General features: G+C 44.7%; 1 protein-coding gene across 1 annotated transcript; it reads left to right on the top strand.

The window, feature by feature from the left end:
• The first annotated feature begins 1,735 nt into the window (after positions 1-1,735).
• Positions 1,736-14,715, top strand: mapk4 (mitogen-activated protein kinase 4). Its single transcript, XM_076154035.1, has 9 exons — positions 1,736-1,826; positions 3,161-4,620; positions 4,705-4,880; positions 8,516-8,660; positions 9,491-9,573; positions 10,223-10,301; positions 10,508-10,733; positions 10,956-11,124; positions 11,268-14,715. Exons 2-9 carry the CDS (start codon positions 4,254-4,256, stop codon positions 12,228-12,230), a joined length of 2,208 nt encoding a protein of 735 aa, XP_076010150.1. The 5' UTR covers positions 1,736-1,826; positions 3,161-4,253; the 3' UTR covers positions 12,231-14,715.
• Positions 14,716-15,663: the final 948 nt, after the last annotated feature.

Here is a 15,663-nt window from a genome sequence, read left to right as displayed (position 1 = left end):
TTACACATCTTCTAGTCCAGTCTCTAGGGTGATAAGGCAATAAGCCCACTGCTCCTTTATAGACATCACAGATCCAGATTCAGGTACATTATATACACACTTGTAGCTTAATAGGTACAGCTGACACACACATGCAGTGTCTTATGGGTTGGCGCCTGTTTAATGGCACGTCAATAGACAATTTAAATACCCTTTGGTGGAAAAACAATTGAAATTACTGTGGATTCTTTGTCTGATGACGTCATCGTGTTTGATTGAGCAAAACCAGGAATCAATATGAATTCAATGGATTCAGCTAAGATAAATAAAAAAAATTGACTGATTGCTCTTGTTGAGAATAATTGATCTGAGCACAGTATATTCCGATGATTGATCCAACACTGAGCGTATGAAGCTGTAACTATATATATATATCTTCTTGTACATTGAGGAATACCTTGCATGGATGTCTCAGAAGGGCCCTCTCTCCCTCTTCGAATGAGATGCTGAAAGGAATGTGGAATTGGCATGCTGACCAAAAGATAAGAGATAATGGACAGTTTAGGAATTCACTAAGTGGCATAATGACAAATGATAAGAGATAAGGTATAGCTTAGGGATTCACTAGACTCAGCACAATAGGAGGTGTCCTGAAGGAGGCGAAACCCTGTTTATGGGAGGGGTTTCGATATTATTACTATTTTTTAAAATCTGCAAGGTAGCAATACACTATTAGAACTAAGAGGCTAATTATAATAGTGGTAAGTGCCCAAAAAATGTAGGGCAAGGGGAAGGGCTTGGGGCGTGGAAACCCCAAGCCCAAAATAGTATATAAAGAGGGGATGGAGAGATACAATTGAGAGCAACCCCGGAGTTCCCTCTCACTTTGTTTCATTTGTACTTGTTGCGAATAAACAATTTACTTGGATCAGAAGACCAGTTTCCTCAACTTTTCTTAGACTCTATTAAGAGTGTCCATAACGTTATACAGATTATAACTGAAGTGAAGTTATCTACTAGCCAGAACCTTGAAGATTGATTTGAAGTAAAGTTTTGACGTATTATTGCCACGTCACTCTCAACTTTAATATATATATATATATATATATATATATATATAAAGTATGTATTCATTATTATCTATTATTAAATCTTGTTCGTTTGTAGACTTTAGCTGCAGGTTTGGAATCCTGAGACATCCAGAATTCCAAGTTACCAACTCAGGTCAGGATCTGGCTGCTCCTGCTCCTGCTGCAGTGTGTGTGTGTGTGTGTGTGTGTGTGTGTGCGTGTGTGTGTGTGTGTCTGAAGGGGGTGATCCCTCCTCTCCTCTCTCTTTCTCTCTCTCCCCCTCTGCCCCTCCCTCTCTCTCTCGCTCTCTCTCTCTCTGTCTCTCTTTCTCTCTCTCTTTCTCTCTCTCTCTCTCTCTCCCCCCCCCCCCCCCCCCCCCCCCCTCTCTCTCTCTCTCTCTCTCTCTCTCTTTCTCTCTCTCACTCTCTCTCTCTCTCTCTCTCTCTCTCTCTCTCTCCCCCCCCCCCCCCCCCCCCCTCTCTCTCTGACACTAAGCGGACTGACTCTCGCCCACACTCACCGGCTCCTCCGGCTCATCCCCTCCCCGGTGCAGACCCTCACCTCCCTCCCTGCCTGCCCCCCCCCCCCCCCCCCCCCCCCCCCCCCCCCCCCCCCCCCTTCTCATCCTCAGATCCGCACACACACAGATCCCGGGTGGGTCGCGGTTCACTTCCTCTCTCCGATCACCGGGACGGACCGTAATCTCTTCCATCTCCACTCCACACACAACCCGGATCTTTGTTTGCGCTCGGCGGGCTGCGGCTGCATGATCCTCCGGTGAGTGCTGCTGCTGGTTCTTTCTCTCTCTCTCTCTCTCTCTCTCTCTCTCTCTCTCTCTCTCTCTCTCTCTCTCTCTATCTCTTTCTCTCTCCCTCTCCCTGTTGTTGTGTCAGATCGACAAGATAAGATGGATGTAGTTGAAGAGAAACGTGTTTGATGTTGATAGACTTTTTCTAAATGGGTGCCTGTTGTAGAAGCACTTTCATTCCAGTGTGTGAGTGTGTGTGTTCGGTGTAAGGGGCGTCACTGGGCACACAAAGGCAGCTGCAAGGAGCCACTGCGATGTGGAGAGAGACGCAGCCTTTCTCCCTTTACCCCTTTTTTTGTGAAGTAAATATAGTTAAACACACACACAGGTACACAAAGACAGCTGCACTATAAAGGATGTACTCTCGCCTCTTCATCAGCCATCATTACCAAGTACAAGAGTCTTTATTCCTTCCATTACTGTCATTTTCTTCTCCTGTATGAAAGGAAAGGATAATCACACATTTCTAAGCGTGCACAGCCTCAAAATAGCAAATCCAGGTAGTTCATTGTTTTTGCTTTATTACGCACAAAGTGATTCTTGTTAACAGAGTGTATTTTTTGTTGTTGTTGCATAAGCTACAGAAACATGGAGCTCTCAACTGGTTATACATTATTTATAAAGTTAGCCCAGTGCGCCTCCCACCCAGCACCACTGTCATCTCCCTGTCTCCCTCTCTCTCTCTCTCTCTCTCTCCCTCTCTCTCTCCTCTCACCTTACAGTCGGAGGCTGTGACAGTGAGGCAGCAAACAGATGAGACAGTGCGATGATGACAAAGGAACAATCTGCCCTTATTAAAATGTCATTGAGAAACACCCAGGCTTTTATTTTGAAAGATGTCTCGCTTGTGTGTGTCCACTTACTGTGAAGGGATTAAATCTAAGCCCGTATTGACCCCTTGCACCTCAGGTCTTCGAGTGCAACATTTATCCTATAGATTTATAGATTGAGTTCTGAAGAGCAAGAATTTTACAGGGGTGTGTCAGCAATTTTATTTTTACCACTATATCACGTTTCTACGGCTGAAGGAAGAGGAAGAGGAAGAAGCTGTGCAGATGAGGCCTGAGAATGTGTTCAGTGTTTGAACAGGCTGAATTAAGTTACATGCAGTACAAGCTGTGTGAATGAAACGAGTATTAATAATAGAATCATTCCATGTCAGCAGCAAATTACATTCACACACACACACACACACACAGAGAGAGAGACACACACACACCAGCACTCTCACATTTATCTCTAGCAACAGCAGTGGATGAGTTGAGCCGCACAAAGCCCAGCTAATAGCAGAATCTCTCCACAGTGACCAGGACCTGATGCTGAAATCCCTGCGTCCATGAGAAGGCAACAGGAAGCAGATTACTGAGGAATTAACACACACGGACACACACACACGGACACACACACACACACACAGACACAGGATATCATAGATCCGGGATGTGACCACTGTCTCGCACTTAATGAACTTGTCTGACAGTAACATGGAGGAGGAGGAGGAGGAGGAGGAGCTACCAGAGTGAATCTAATGCATGTACACCCGCCTGTCTTTTCTTCAGGCCTGGCAATCGAAGGCTTTGATTGGTCGATGAGGATTAGCGGCTCTTAACAAACACACCAGAGAGTGTGGAAGACACAGAGGAGAGAGAGAGAGAGAGAGAGAGAGGAGTGCAGAGTGGAGATGAATGTCCGATGATGCATCTACAAATGTAAGAGGAGGATCAGCCACACAGGGGGCTGTTGCTATGGATACCCCTAGCTGCCCTCGATTGTATTAATATGACTATCACCGCACTTTAAGAAAACACAGAGAGATAAGAGGAGCATCCCTGCAGCGGACCGCAGCATCGGATGACATCTGTGGAGCGCGAAACCCCCAGATCTTCCAGAAGGCGATGTTGAAAGGAGACAAAGAAATCAGTGAAATCTGATCTGTTATTCCACATGTGGTTGATTTGCTGACCTCCCTTTGCTGCACACACACTGACTAAACCAAATGTTTGATTTCTGCCCGCTTGGTTTTATTTATTTCGACCCTTTCTGAGTCATTTCACGCCGTTCCTCCGTTTGAGGTCAGTGTGATCAAAGCAGCGAGTTTGGTGAAAGCCTGATTCAGCGATGATCTGCCTACACCAGGGCGAGAGGAAGAGGTGATGATGATGCATCAGGAGAAGTCTCTCAAGGCGTGAAAGGAAGTGATTCATTTTTATTTTCTCTTTGCATTAAAACTGACTGATTACAATTTTTGTGAGGGAAATCTTCCTGGTTTTCGTGGAGTTTATCCCATTTTTTCAGACTGATTCACACCGACAAGATGGAATGTAAACAAGACGACGTGAGAGCATTTTGACCCGGTGTCCCCACCTTTCCCTGTATTACCACACATTTCAACCAACATGGCCAGACAAGACACCTCGCTCCTCCTCCACGGGTTTGACCTCGGGGGTCACTTTGTTGACCTCCGCCCTCTTGGCACGGGCGTCACCGGTGTGGTCTTGTCGGCGGTGGACCAGCGTAACGGACAGCGCGTGGCCATCAAAAAGCTTACGATGCGCGACGCGGTGTCGGTGAAACACGCCCTGAGGGAAGTCAGAATCACGCAGCGGCTGCTCCACGAGAACGTGGTCCGGGTTCGCGAGGTCCTGGCGCCGTACGGACGGCCGTTGCCCCGCGACCCCACCCACCTCACGGCCCTGTACATATTCCAGGAGTGTATGGAAACGGATCTGGCTCGACTGCTGGAGCAAGGGCCGCTACCTACAGGTGTGAGGGATATAAAAGGGAAAGTATGAATGTGGTGTGTTATGGTGTAAACGCTCCTCATGTTGGGGTTTTGCTCTTGAACAGGTCACGCTACTTTACTGTTCTACCAGCTGCTGAGGGGACTGAAGTTCATCCACTCAGCCAATGTCCTGCACAGAGACCTGAAACCTGCCAATATCTTCATCAACACCGACCAACTGCTGCTTAAGATTGGAGACTTTGGCTTGGCCAGGATCGTTGACCCTCACTACTCTCATAAGGTAAGCAAGGAGCGAGGGCAAACATGTGCACCTACGGATGCTCACACACACACTCCTGACACACTTGTGCTTGTGCTATGATTGTGATTGTAAAGTGACACACACACACACACACACACACACACGGGGAGGGTAAGATGTTTAAATATCGGTGCTGTGTGTTTCCGGCAATTATAAATAATGATAATGGCACTCGATGTGATGATGAAGAGTCTGGATTTGAAGAAGTGGAACTGATTGGTTGATTAAACCTCTGAGTGTTGTGAATAGTTTTAAAGAATTTAGTTGAATCAAAGACAAAGAGGCATTGTGCTTTTTCATGCCTTTAAACGATGATTCCTTCTTTTTTTGAACATTCTGGGTGGAACAGGATATTTGTGGTTTATAAATGTATTGAAGTGAATTTGATATAGACAGCAAGGTGAGACGACTCTTCCTCCTTTGTGGCTCTGCTGCTGACAGAGAAACACACTGTAATATTAAACAAGATCTCATCCTGGCTCTGACTGATGCAGAGCTGTTATCAGGGCACAGATAGCAGCTCCGTGGGCTCCGTGGCCTCCTTGGGCTCCGGCCTGATGTGCACAAACACACAGCGGTATTGAAAGCCTGGCCTTTGAGAGCAAACAGGGGGGGATAATATTCCAAAACAATCATTGTGTTGAGAATCAGCAGGCTTGCACATATTTCTATTCTTCTCACGGTGAACCTGAGAAAGTTGTTCTTCAGATATCATCTGTCAGCGATGTCTTGAATGTTGCTTTTCTAAGTTTGATGATCTGAATTTTCGGAAGTTTCATAGAGTCAGATCCCCCCCCGGTCACATTTGGATGAAAGGGAGAGCCGAGCCGTTATTCTGTTCTCAGTCTTATCCGTTACATGCAGCTGACCTGTGGCTCTCACGTAAGCTCGCCTCTCAGTGCCAAACGTTGCTGATATGTCACGTTCAAGAAGGATGGAATGTTTTCCAAACCTGCTATCAAATGTTTGTCCTAATCAAAGCCTGGGACTTGCTGGTCTCTAGCAGATGAAGGTCTCTGAGAGGATCAATGCTGTAACTGCTCCATTATGCTGCTTCAATATGCACGAGTATCCCAATACTGTAACACTAGCGGGCCAGAGATGTGTGTGTGTGTGTGTGTGTGTGTGTGTGTGTGTGTGTGTGTGTGTGTACGTGTATTAGTGTGTTTTGGGGGGCTTGCACGGCTGTTTGTATGCGGAGAGGAAAGGCACTTGTGAAAGGCGATTTTTGTCAGCTCAGCTCACGGGACCAGAGATCAGTTTGGCAAAGACACAGCGGGGTGGACGGGGTGGTGGGGGAGGGGGAGGGGAGTGGGGTGGTAGGGGGGAGCAGTGGGAGGGTGAGAGAGGTGAACAGATAGAAGCACAAAGGATGAGAGAGAGTTTTGTTGATAGAGATCGAGAGAGACATAGATAGATAGATAGATAGATAGATAGATAGATTGATTGATAGATAGATAGATAGATAGATAGATAGATAGATAGATAGATAGATAGATAGATAGATAGATAGATAGATAGATAGATAGATAGATAGATAGATAGATAGATAGATAGATAGATAGATAGATAGATAGATAGATAGATAGATAGATAGATAGATAGATAGATAGATAGATAGATAGATAGATTGATTGATTGATAGATAGATAGATAGATAGATAGATAGATAGATAGATAGATAGATAGATAGATAGATAGATAGATAGATAGATAGATAGATAGATAGATAGATAGATAGATAGATAGATAGATAGATAGATTGATTGATTGATTGATTGATTGACACCAAAGCAGATGCTTGCATTGAAAGTGTTAACACGCCCCCCTCTCTCTCTCTCTCTCTCCCTCTCCCTCTCTCCCTCTCTCTCTCTCTCTCCCTCTCTCTCTCTCTCTCTCTCTCTCTCCCTCTCTCTCTCTCTCCGTCTCTCTCTCTCTCCCTCTCGTCTTATTAAATCACGTGGAGCTGAAGCACTGCTTCTTCTCACACACACTCCGTGCTAATGGATGCGAGCAGCACGGACTTTGGTAGCGAAAGAGATTCACAGACAGTATTAACTTTCATCCTCGGTCATGAAACAAGACTGACAGCCTTGACTGATCTGCTCCAAAGCGGGGATCACGTTTCATCAGAATTCATGTTGTGTCTGTGTTGTGGAAACGTTTCCTGGCTCCTCCCTGTGAATAATGTTCTCTATAAACAATAACCACTGTGTAAATATGTTTGGTCACTATATTACAGTCAGTGTGCGATCACAGCAACTCTCTGTGTGTGTGTGTGTGTGTGTGTGTGTGTGTGTGTGTGTGTGTGTGTGTGTGTGTGTGTGTGTGTGTGTGTGTGTGTGTGTGTGTGTGTGTGTGTGTGACTCTGCGGTGCATTGAAAGGAGGCTGTGTGCAATAACTGGAGGTGACAGAGGGGCTGAGAGGAGAGCTGAGGAAAAGTCACAGGGGAGGAGAAAGAGGTTCTGGTGATGTGGAAAATAAACAGGATGGAGGAGAAATGAAAGACGGACTGAAAGAGAGGTGGGAGGGAAGGTGAGATGTAATTTAGAAAAGAGACTGAGTGAGAGTGACAGAGAAAGGGAGGGAAACAAATGTGACCAGCGGTGATGGAAGAGAGAGCGGAGGTGAGGGGGAAACGGATGTGGAGCAAAAGGAGGCAGTGATGAGAAGAGGAGAGGAGGAGGAGGAGGAGGAGGAGGAGGAGGACAAAGTGAAGGAAGAAGAGAAAGTACCGATCAGCATCAACAAGATGACGACACAGGGGACAAGAACAGAACAATGCGGGGCGAGGGCACAGGACACATGAGGAGAGGAAAGAGGGGAAGGAGAGAGAGAGAGAGAGAGAGAGAGAGAGAGAGAGTGCTGTGGGAGGCTCACAGTGACTAAAGCCTGACTCATGGACTCAACCTGCTAATTGCTCTCTGGGCCACGACCACAGCGAGCCAAAGCAAAACGTCATCAGTGTGTATGGACTTCCCATGTTCCCGTTTTGCAAAGAGAGAAGAGGGATCAGCTTTGTTTACTGGAATCAAAGGAGAGGGTAAAGTCAGTAAAGGTGAATGAGGCAGAGAGTAGGAGAGAGAGAGAGAGAGAGAGAGAGAGAGGAGTTTGAGAGGCACCGATGAGGTCATAAGCCAGGTCTGAAACACGACAGAGCCTGTGCAGGGAGTGTGAGATCCCGTGTGTGTGGAGAGTGGAGGGATGTGTAGGAGCAGGAGAGCCATAATATCTCTAATGTTTGTTGGGCTTCATGCAACGGCACAAAGCAAAGCAGATGTGAGTCTTGTCAGAGCGGCGTTAATGAGTCGTTCTACAGCCGAGGATCACAGACTCTCATGTAATTACAGGTAAGAGGCGACGGGTGTAGTCTCTTCCATCTCGGCGCTCCTCTACAAGCTGCTTCTTTCATCTTTCATTTCCCTGTAGCTGATTCTAAAGAGAAAGTCTTTGCGTTTGTTGTTTTGGAAAATGACATTACAGATTTCATTGTGTTTCCCCCCCAGAAGCATCCAAGCGACGTGATCCCACTCATCGTCCTCATTCTCTCACTCTGTTTACTTCCCCCCCTTCCTTCCTGCCCGCCTGCCTGTCTGCCTGTCTGTTCATCCAGGGCTATCTGTCTGAGGGCCTGGTCACTAAATGGTACTGCTCCCCCCGTCTGCTTCTGTCGCCCAACAACTACACCAAGGCCATCGACATGTGGGCGGCTGGCTGCATACTGGCTGAGATGCTCACCGGACGCATGCTGTTTGCAGGTACTGTTCTGGTCGTAATAGGAATTCTATTTCACCCCGGCAACAACATTTGGGTCTATGTGAGATCTAACGGGAGACATGCATGTGAATAAAGATACGGAAATATGATCAAACTCAAGCTTTTACTTCTGTGACGTCATTATCTGCAGTATCAGTTTGCATTCTGAGACGGCGTTGACAGCAGGGAGATTAATTAGGCGGCCACGCTTCTCCTGGTGTCTCAGTGAATGTCATCGTATAAATCAATAACAAGTCATTTGTGTCCTCTGGTGGTCACGCAAAGTTTTTTTGGAGGATATTTCATCAACAGAGAGCCGAGGAGGAGTTATTTGTTCGCCCCGAGTGTCCTCCACCCCAAAGACACTGTAGTCTCTTTCTGCAGGCTACATCTTTGCCTGAGCAGAATAACAATGATGACAGGAGCGTATTCTCTCTGTCAGAAGCAGATGTAGTTTCTCCTGACTGTGACCTCTACCCGGACAGATGCAGCCGTCAGATCCCTCGGTGTTCCTCATGTGATGAGGGAATTTCACACAAAGCGAGCGTCAGAGACTTTTGCCCTCATTTTCTCTCACAGTTAGGGAAAGTGGATGCAGAATACAATTTTTTCTTACCAGAGGAAAGAAAGCAAGGCACTCCTACTCAAACACATAGCTCCATTGTGTTGTTATGCCTCCCTCTGCTGGTGGGTACAAGAATAAACCCGATGGCAAATCCACAAATCCACCCTTGAAAAATAACACTTATGGCAGAACACCACAATCTCTTTACTGTAATTGATCCTCTGTTACTTCTTCTCTTGTCTCTGATTGGTCTGTTCCGTCCATCAGGAGCTCACGAGCTGGAGCAAATGCAGCTGATCCTCAACACCGTGCCTGTGCTGAGGGAGGAGGACAGACACGACTTGTTACAGGTGACGGACGCCTCAATGGCTGCTACAAGTTAACCTTTCTGTCCAGACAGCATGGCAGCAGCAATGTTTTAAAACCTGTGTAAAGTCCTTCCAACATGGTCACAGCCCCTTTGTGTCTAACCAGCTTATTACTGTGATCATATTACTGCACGATTCATGGCTCACAGACATCAGGTCAGATTGGGCACTAAGTAGAAACAGAGCTGCTGTGTTGTGTTGGTGGCAGACAAATAAATAAGTAATAATAATCTGGGGTATATTTTCTTCTTTTCATTCGTTTCTTTTTTTCTTTTTCTCTGTGAAATAGGTTTTTTAGCAATTCTTCTGCAATTTATTCATGAAAAGTGTCTTTGAATCCATTTTTTAGATGAAATGAAATAGAAACGTCGCTTCTTCCCTTCTCTCTGTGTATAAAAACAATCTCCGGGGAAGAAGCATTCATCATCAAAAGGGCTGGATTTGTAAAAGAAAAGATGCATTAGAGACTTCTATCTAATGCTAATCTAATGGGGGATTGCGTTTCGCTTTCAAGATGTTCTCCACCGTGTTCTCCGATGAGTGTGTTTGTGATGTTACTCACAGGTTGATGATGTCATTGATAAGTGTGCCGTGCTACACTGCGTTTGACCTTCCGCTCGTTCTTTCCCAGGTGATGCCTTCATATGTCAGTCGCGGATGGAGAGTCAAGAAAACCTTTTCCGAACTGCTGCCTGAAGTGGAAGCTCAGGGTGAGTAAAGAGGGGGGGATGGACTGATGACAGGAGAGGGGAGGAACGAGAGCGATGAAAGAAAAGAAGGAAGTACCGAAATACAATACAGTATGAAGGATGAAGAGAGAGCAAATAACTGAGGCTGATGGACTGATTAACAAAAACAATTCACTGGAACTATAATTTCCCATTTAACCTTAACTCTACTCTTCCTGTCCTCTCAGCTGTGGACTTCCTGGAGCGTATTTTGACCTTTAACCCGATGGATCGTCTGACGGCTGAGGCGGCGCTGTCCCACCCCTTCCTCCAGCAGTACTCCTGTCCAGAGGACGAGCCCACCTCGCTGCATCCCTTCCGCATCGAGGACGAACTGGAGGACAGCCTCGTCACCGAGCAGAGCCACAGCAACAGCAACAGCACCAGTCGAGCTTCCAGCATCCACTGGGACAGGTGGGAAGATGACTCCAGTTGTTGGGTCATTGATCTAGGCCCTAGATCAATGACCCAACGACCCAATGACCCAACAAAAACATGTAAGACAGGTTAACAACACCCTAAATTCTAGGGTGTCGTTAACCTGTCTTACATGTTTTTCCTGAATGCACAGTTTGGATTTGTAAACTGAGTTGTTTACTTGTGTTATTCACTTTGTTCCATTCTGCCTTTCTGCAGGTATGGGAACAGTTTGTCCACAGATGTGCTCTGCTGGCAGCAGTCAGGGGGGAGATGTCACTGCATGCACCCCAGCCGCATCGCCTCTGATCTGGGAGACACCACAGAAGATGAGGAGGTGCAGAGAGACCCGCGGGCCACTTCCACCTCTCTGTTAGAGGAGGCACAGGTTGGATATGCTTTGATTTGAGATTTTATGAGATTTGATTCTTTAGATTTTGTCAAATATCCAATCCAGCCAGTGATGTCTTCAGTTTCACCAACTTGTAACGCAGCTCTACACTGAATCATCTTCTCTCTCCTGTTGTTTAGGTTGACCCACGTAAATACTCCCATAGTAGTTCAGCGGAGCGCTTCCTGGAAAACTCTCACTCCTCTCTGGAGCGGGTCTGTGGTGCCGGGTATGGAGAGTTGGACTGTGGCCGCTCCTGCGATTACAAAGTGGGCTCTCCTTCATATCTGGATAAAATTGCCTGGAGGGAGGGCAAACCACAACACTACTCAGAACCCAAGCTGATCCTGGATCTGTCTCACTGGAAGCGTAACAGCAACAGCCTCCCTGTGCCTGCTGAGCCTGTCGGCGGGAATGAGGAGAATATGGAAGAGATGAAGGAAGAAGAAGAGGGAGAAGATGAACAAGAAGAAGCGAAAGAAGAGCAGGAGGAAACTGGGGACTTGTTCCAGGAGATCTCTCGCTGGGTGGAGAGCACGCAGTCTCGTCTGCGCTCACCCAGTCCCAGTCCTCCTCTGGAAGCGTGCTCACCCTCCTGCTTCACCTCCTCTCCCCCTCTGCCTCTCTCCCCGTCTGACCTCCCCACGCCGGTTTTCCATCACTTCTCGGAAGTTTTGCAGCGGCCATCAGATGGCGTCGATGAACCCGCTTTGAGCCCACTTCCACCTGAGACTTCTTCAGATTTTTTGACCTCACTTTTCACCTCATCTCCTACCTCTACACTTCCTCCTCAGTCTCCTCAATGCGTGTCTCCTCCCACCTCGCCTCTCATACCTCCTCAAGAGTCTGTACCCCTTTCCTCCACTTCCTCTGTGAGTCAGCTGGTTAAAGACGATTGCTCAGAGCCGCTTCCCGTTAAGCAAAAAGACCGGCTGTTTGACCTGGATGTGTTTATCTCTCGAGCGCTGAAACTGTGCAGGAAAGGAGAGGGGAAAAGACGAGAGGGAGGCTGGAAGGAGGAAGGCAAACAGCAGAACATTAACAGAAAGATGCCCAGGTTTCCAGAGCACAGGCCTCCGCCACCACAGACTCCTAACTCTTGACCAGTGTAAGTTCAAGTCCACAACACTGCAGCGAGTGCTCATGCGTAAAGGTCAAGCCTTCTTCTTTGCAGCTGTTTTTTGCTACAGCTTCTATTGCAGCCGCATGCAAGTTAAACCTTTAAGTAAGCAAGCCTGTTGCTCAATCAAGAGATGTTCTCAGGCAATAAATGTCAAAAGTGAGAAATCCTTTGGGTTCAACACCAATAATCATGCCTAACATTGCAAATATGAAGAGTTTTGCAGAGAGAGAGAGAGAGAGAGAGGGAATGAAGTGAATGTGATAGTCATGGTGTGCGATTATAAGTTAGAATGAAACGTTCGCTCGCTCTCGATTGCAGCTTTTTCTGATACCAAGTCTCTTTCAGATGACTCATAGGGGGCCGTCTGCTTGATGACCGCAGTTTGACCGCTGGTGTATTACCACAACAATAACTAAATAAGAAGGAATCACAACTCACACAGATCTGTCTTTCTAAATAAAATCCCTTGTTATATTTTTGGGCTTTTTTTTTTTACATGTCAAACTGTCTTCCTCTGGTGATCTTCACCAAATAATTATGATGACATGAAGTTTCTTTGAATGTATTGGATATAATCAGTGTATTAGTTGTTAAAATGATATTATGCCTCTGGGTGAACCTTATATTTGTTGCTGTTTTAACACTCCCATAGTGACTTAATGCTGCAGCAACATGCCTTGTAAACTTGTATAAAAACATTTCGTCCTATTTAATTCTCTACTATATTTCTGAAGACTGTTCTAAGTGTTAATCCATATTATACGTATTGTCTTTGTTTAATGCTGGAGCACACTTTTCTATTTAATTTGAAATGAGTTGTATTTAATCGTGGAATGCTCTTTGGTAATCATTTAGGATTATTCAACAAGCTTTGCTCCGGTTTGATGCTAAGCAACTTTTCGCTGAAGTACATATCCTCTCTACCTGATGCACCGAATAGAGATCCTTTTATGATCTTTGTAGGACACGGTTGACATGCTGCATACAGCGTAATATGGAATAGAAAATATACAAAACATATATTTTTCAATGCTTTTCTATCCAACTTGTTAGACTGTCGAACTGGAATATTGTTTATTCTGTCAAGTGGTATCTCCTCCTTAAAATTAATTGTATCCGATAGCAAACAGAGCATTACTGAATGAAGTCTCCAAATTTTTGTCAAAATATTTAAGAAAGTGACAGTTATTATTTGATTTAAGTTTTTGGTTTTATTAAAGCGAGCTTGTGCCAAAAAATACATTCAGGAGTTTCTGTCCTGTTCCCCATCATTTGGATATTTGAACCTGGAATTAATATTCTATATTGGTCTTATTTCATGATTGGTTTGACTCTCTGTACCTGTACCTCTACATACACAAGTGTCCACCTATAGCAGGAGCAGAGCCACAATGCCAGGATGTGGAAATACACTGCCAATAACAACAAAAGTCATGTTTAATCTGTTCAGGAAGGCCATTGAGCTGTCAGTCTGGTTTCCCATTTTGATTGAGTTAAACATCACTTCTTGTCTGTGAAGCAACAATTATTTTATTCTCTCTTTCACTTTCACGGATGTCCTCAAGCTTCACTTGGGAGGAACACTTGGATGGCAATGTTCTTAATCATGAGTAGAACAGACACCCAACAGCCTCAGTCAGGCTCAGTCATTTCATGGTAATATATTAGTTCCATGATAATCCATAATATTTGCACCTGTTAGTCCACAGGATGTGATCAGATCACTTGCTCAGCAGTGTATGACTTTCCAATCAGGATCAAGCCATGCATACTGTAAACTCAGCGTGAGAGATGCTGCAAGTACAAGTACAAACTAAGAGGACAGCAAAACCAGGTATATTTACAAGCACATAAACACGTTCAGAAATGCAGGTTTACCTCTGATAATGGAAACTATACGACTGACAATTTTAACTAACAATTCAAATCTGCAGTATCAGGGGGACTGGATACATTGGTCATGGAAAGTATCTGATGCTGAGCCACATTCTGTAGTCATGTTGTACAAAAGCAAAAGTTGTCAACAAAAGGAGTCTAGTTATACTGGTCCAATAATTGCATTGTCCATCAGAGAGTTTCCTCTGCAGGTAACCTAAACCAGCAATAATGTCAATAACACATTAAGGCAAATAATATACTGTTGCTGAGCCGAAATCATTCTTTGTGTTTGAAATTGTATAAAATGTGCCTCAGTACACCTAAATGCTTCCAGCTTGCTGAATGTAACATAACCTCTCCCTCCTGCATGGCTTTCACAACTATTTAAATGGCTTAAAACTTTGTTGTATCCCTTTGTGAACCAATCATATTTTTCTGGGTTCTTCTATCTTTCCTACTCACACTTTGAGGAGACTGCAGATTTTCACGAGGGAATAGTTGTGCAGTGATAATTACGTTGTGTTGACTGATAGTATGTTTTTTTTTAGCAATTTATCTTTTTGTTGGAAATAGTAATAAAATACTCAAACTAGCTTGATTGAACTTTGTCTTCTTTTCAACTGTAAATAAATTCAATTAAATACTGCAAAAATTAATCATTCAGTATGGCCAATTGTTGATGAGAAATGGCCAGCTCACTTTAATTGGTTACTGTATCATATTAGATCATATCAAAGTTAAAGTCTAACCCTAACCTTGTAATGACTTGATGTTTGCATTTTGAGGGGCTATCAAATTATATTTCCCCTTATCAAATTTACAGCAATTTTGATACTTTCAAACAAATTTAATTTCTTTAAAAATGCCATAGCCAATAGAGGAGCTAGAGAGCTACAATTCCACACAGCCTCTGGAGGGCATGAGGATCTAGTGGTGTAAATGTAAATCTATTGCGTATCTTAACTCTGAAAACAGCCCCAAGTCTGTATATTTACTACAAATTCATAAAATCCCTTTCTTTTCAGGCTCGACACCATAAGGGTGCATTTGAGCGGTCTAGTGTTCACATTCTCATAAGATACCAAGGTCATCTGTTTGAAAGCGGGCAGGAACACGCCGAATGCATTCTGTAAACACAACTTGTGTCAATTTTTATTTGAAAATGTATTATGTTCTTCTCAAGTAAAAGCAATTTGATCCAGTGCTCAAATGTTTTTGTACCCAATATCTATATCAGTCTTCAGACCGCTTCTTGGCACTTACTCCAGTTGACTAGAATTTTGGAATGTAGAATAAATTGGAAAAATATGGGGCATTTTGGTGCCTTGTTTTTATTGTGAGATATCCTGAAATAACCATCCATCCAGTAGGAGGCAGCACGGCTCCATAGAGGTCTGGGCTGATGTAACTATGGATACATCCTTACTTGAAATGGCTAGTGGTATGATTAGCATTTATTAGGATTAGTCAAAATGTATCAACCAAAACTGTTGAATTACATTTTAATTGCATTAGGGAAGCATTGATGACTTGGT

Source organism: Genypterus blacodes, unplaced genomic scaffold (assembly GCF_046128005.1).
Source record: "Genypterus blacodes isolate CSIRO-AG114 ecotype Tasmania unplaced genomic scaffold, CSIRO-AGI_Gbla_v1 ptg000061l_1, whole genome shotgun sequence".
NCBI classification, from domain to species: domain Eukaryota; kingdom Metazoa; phylum Chordata; class Actinopteri; order Ophidiiformes; family Ophidiidae; genus Genypterus; species Genypterus blacodes.
This window is presented reverse-complemented; position numbering and strand designations above follow the sequence as displayed.

Excerpts from the sequence above, each read along its gene's own strand:
- mapk4 (XM_076154035.1), top strand. The coding sequence starts at position 4,254 with ATGGCCAGACAAGACACCTCGCTCCTCCTCCACGGGTTTGACCTCGGG. Across the intron at positions 8,661-9,490 it reads CGGACGCATGCTGTTTGCAG|GAGCTCACGAGCTGGAGCAA; the intron begins GTACTGTTCTGG and ends TCCGTCCATCAG. Across the intron at positions 9,574-10,222 it reads ACAGACACGACTTGTTACAG|GTGATGCCTTCATATGTCAG; the intron begins GTGACGGACGCC and ends GTTCTTTCCCAG.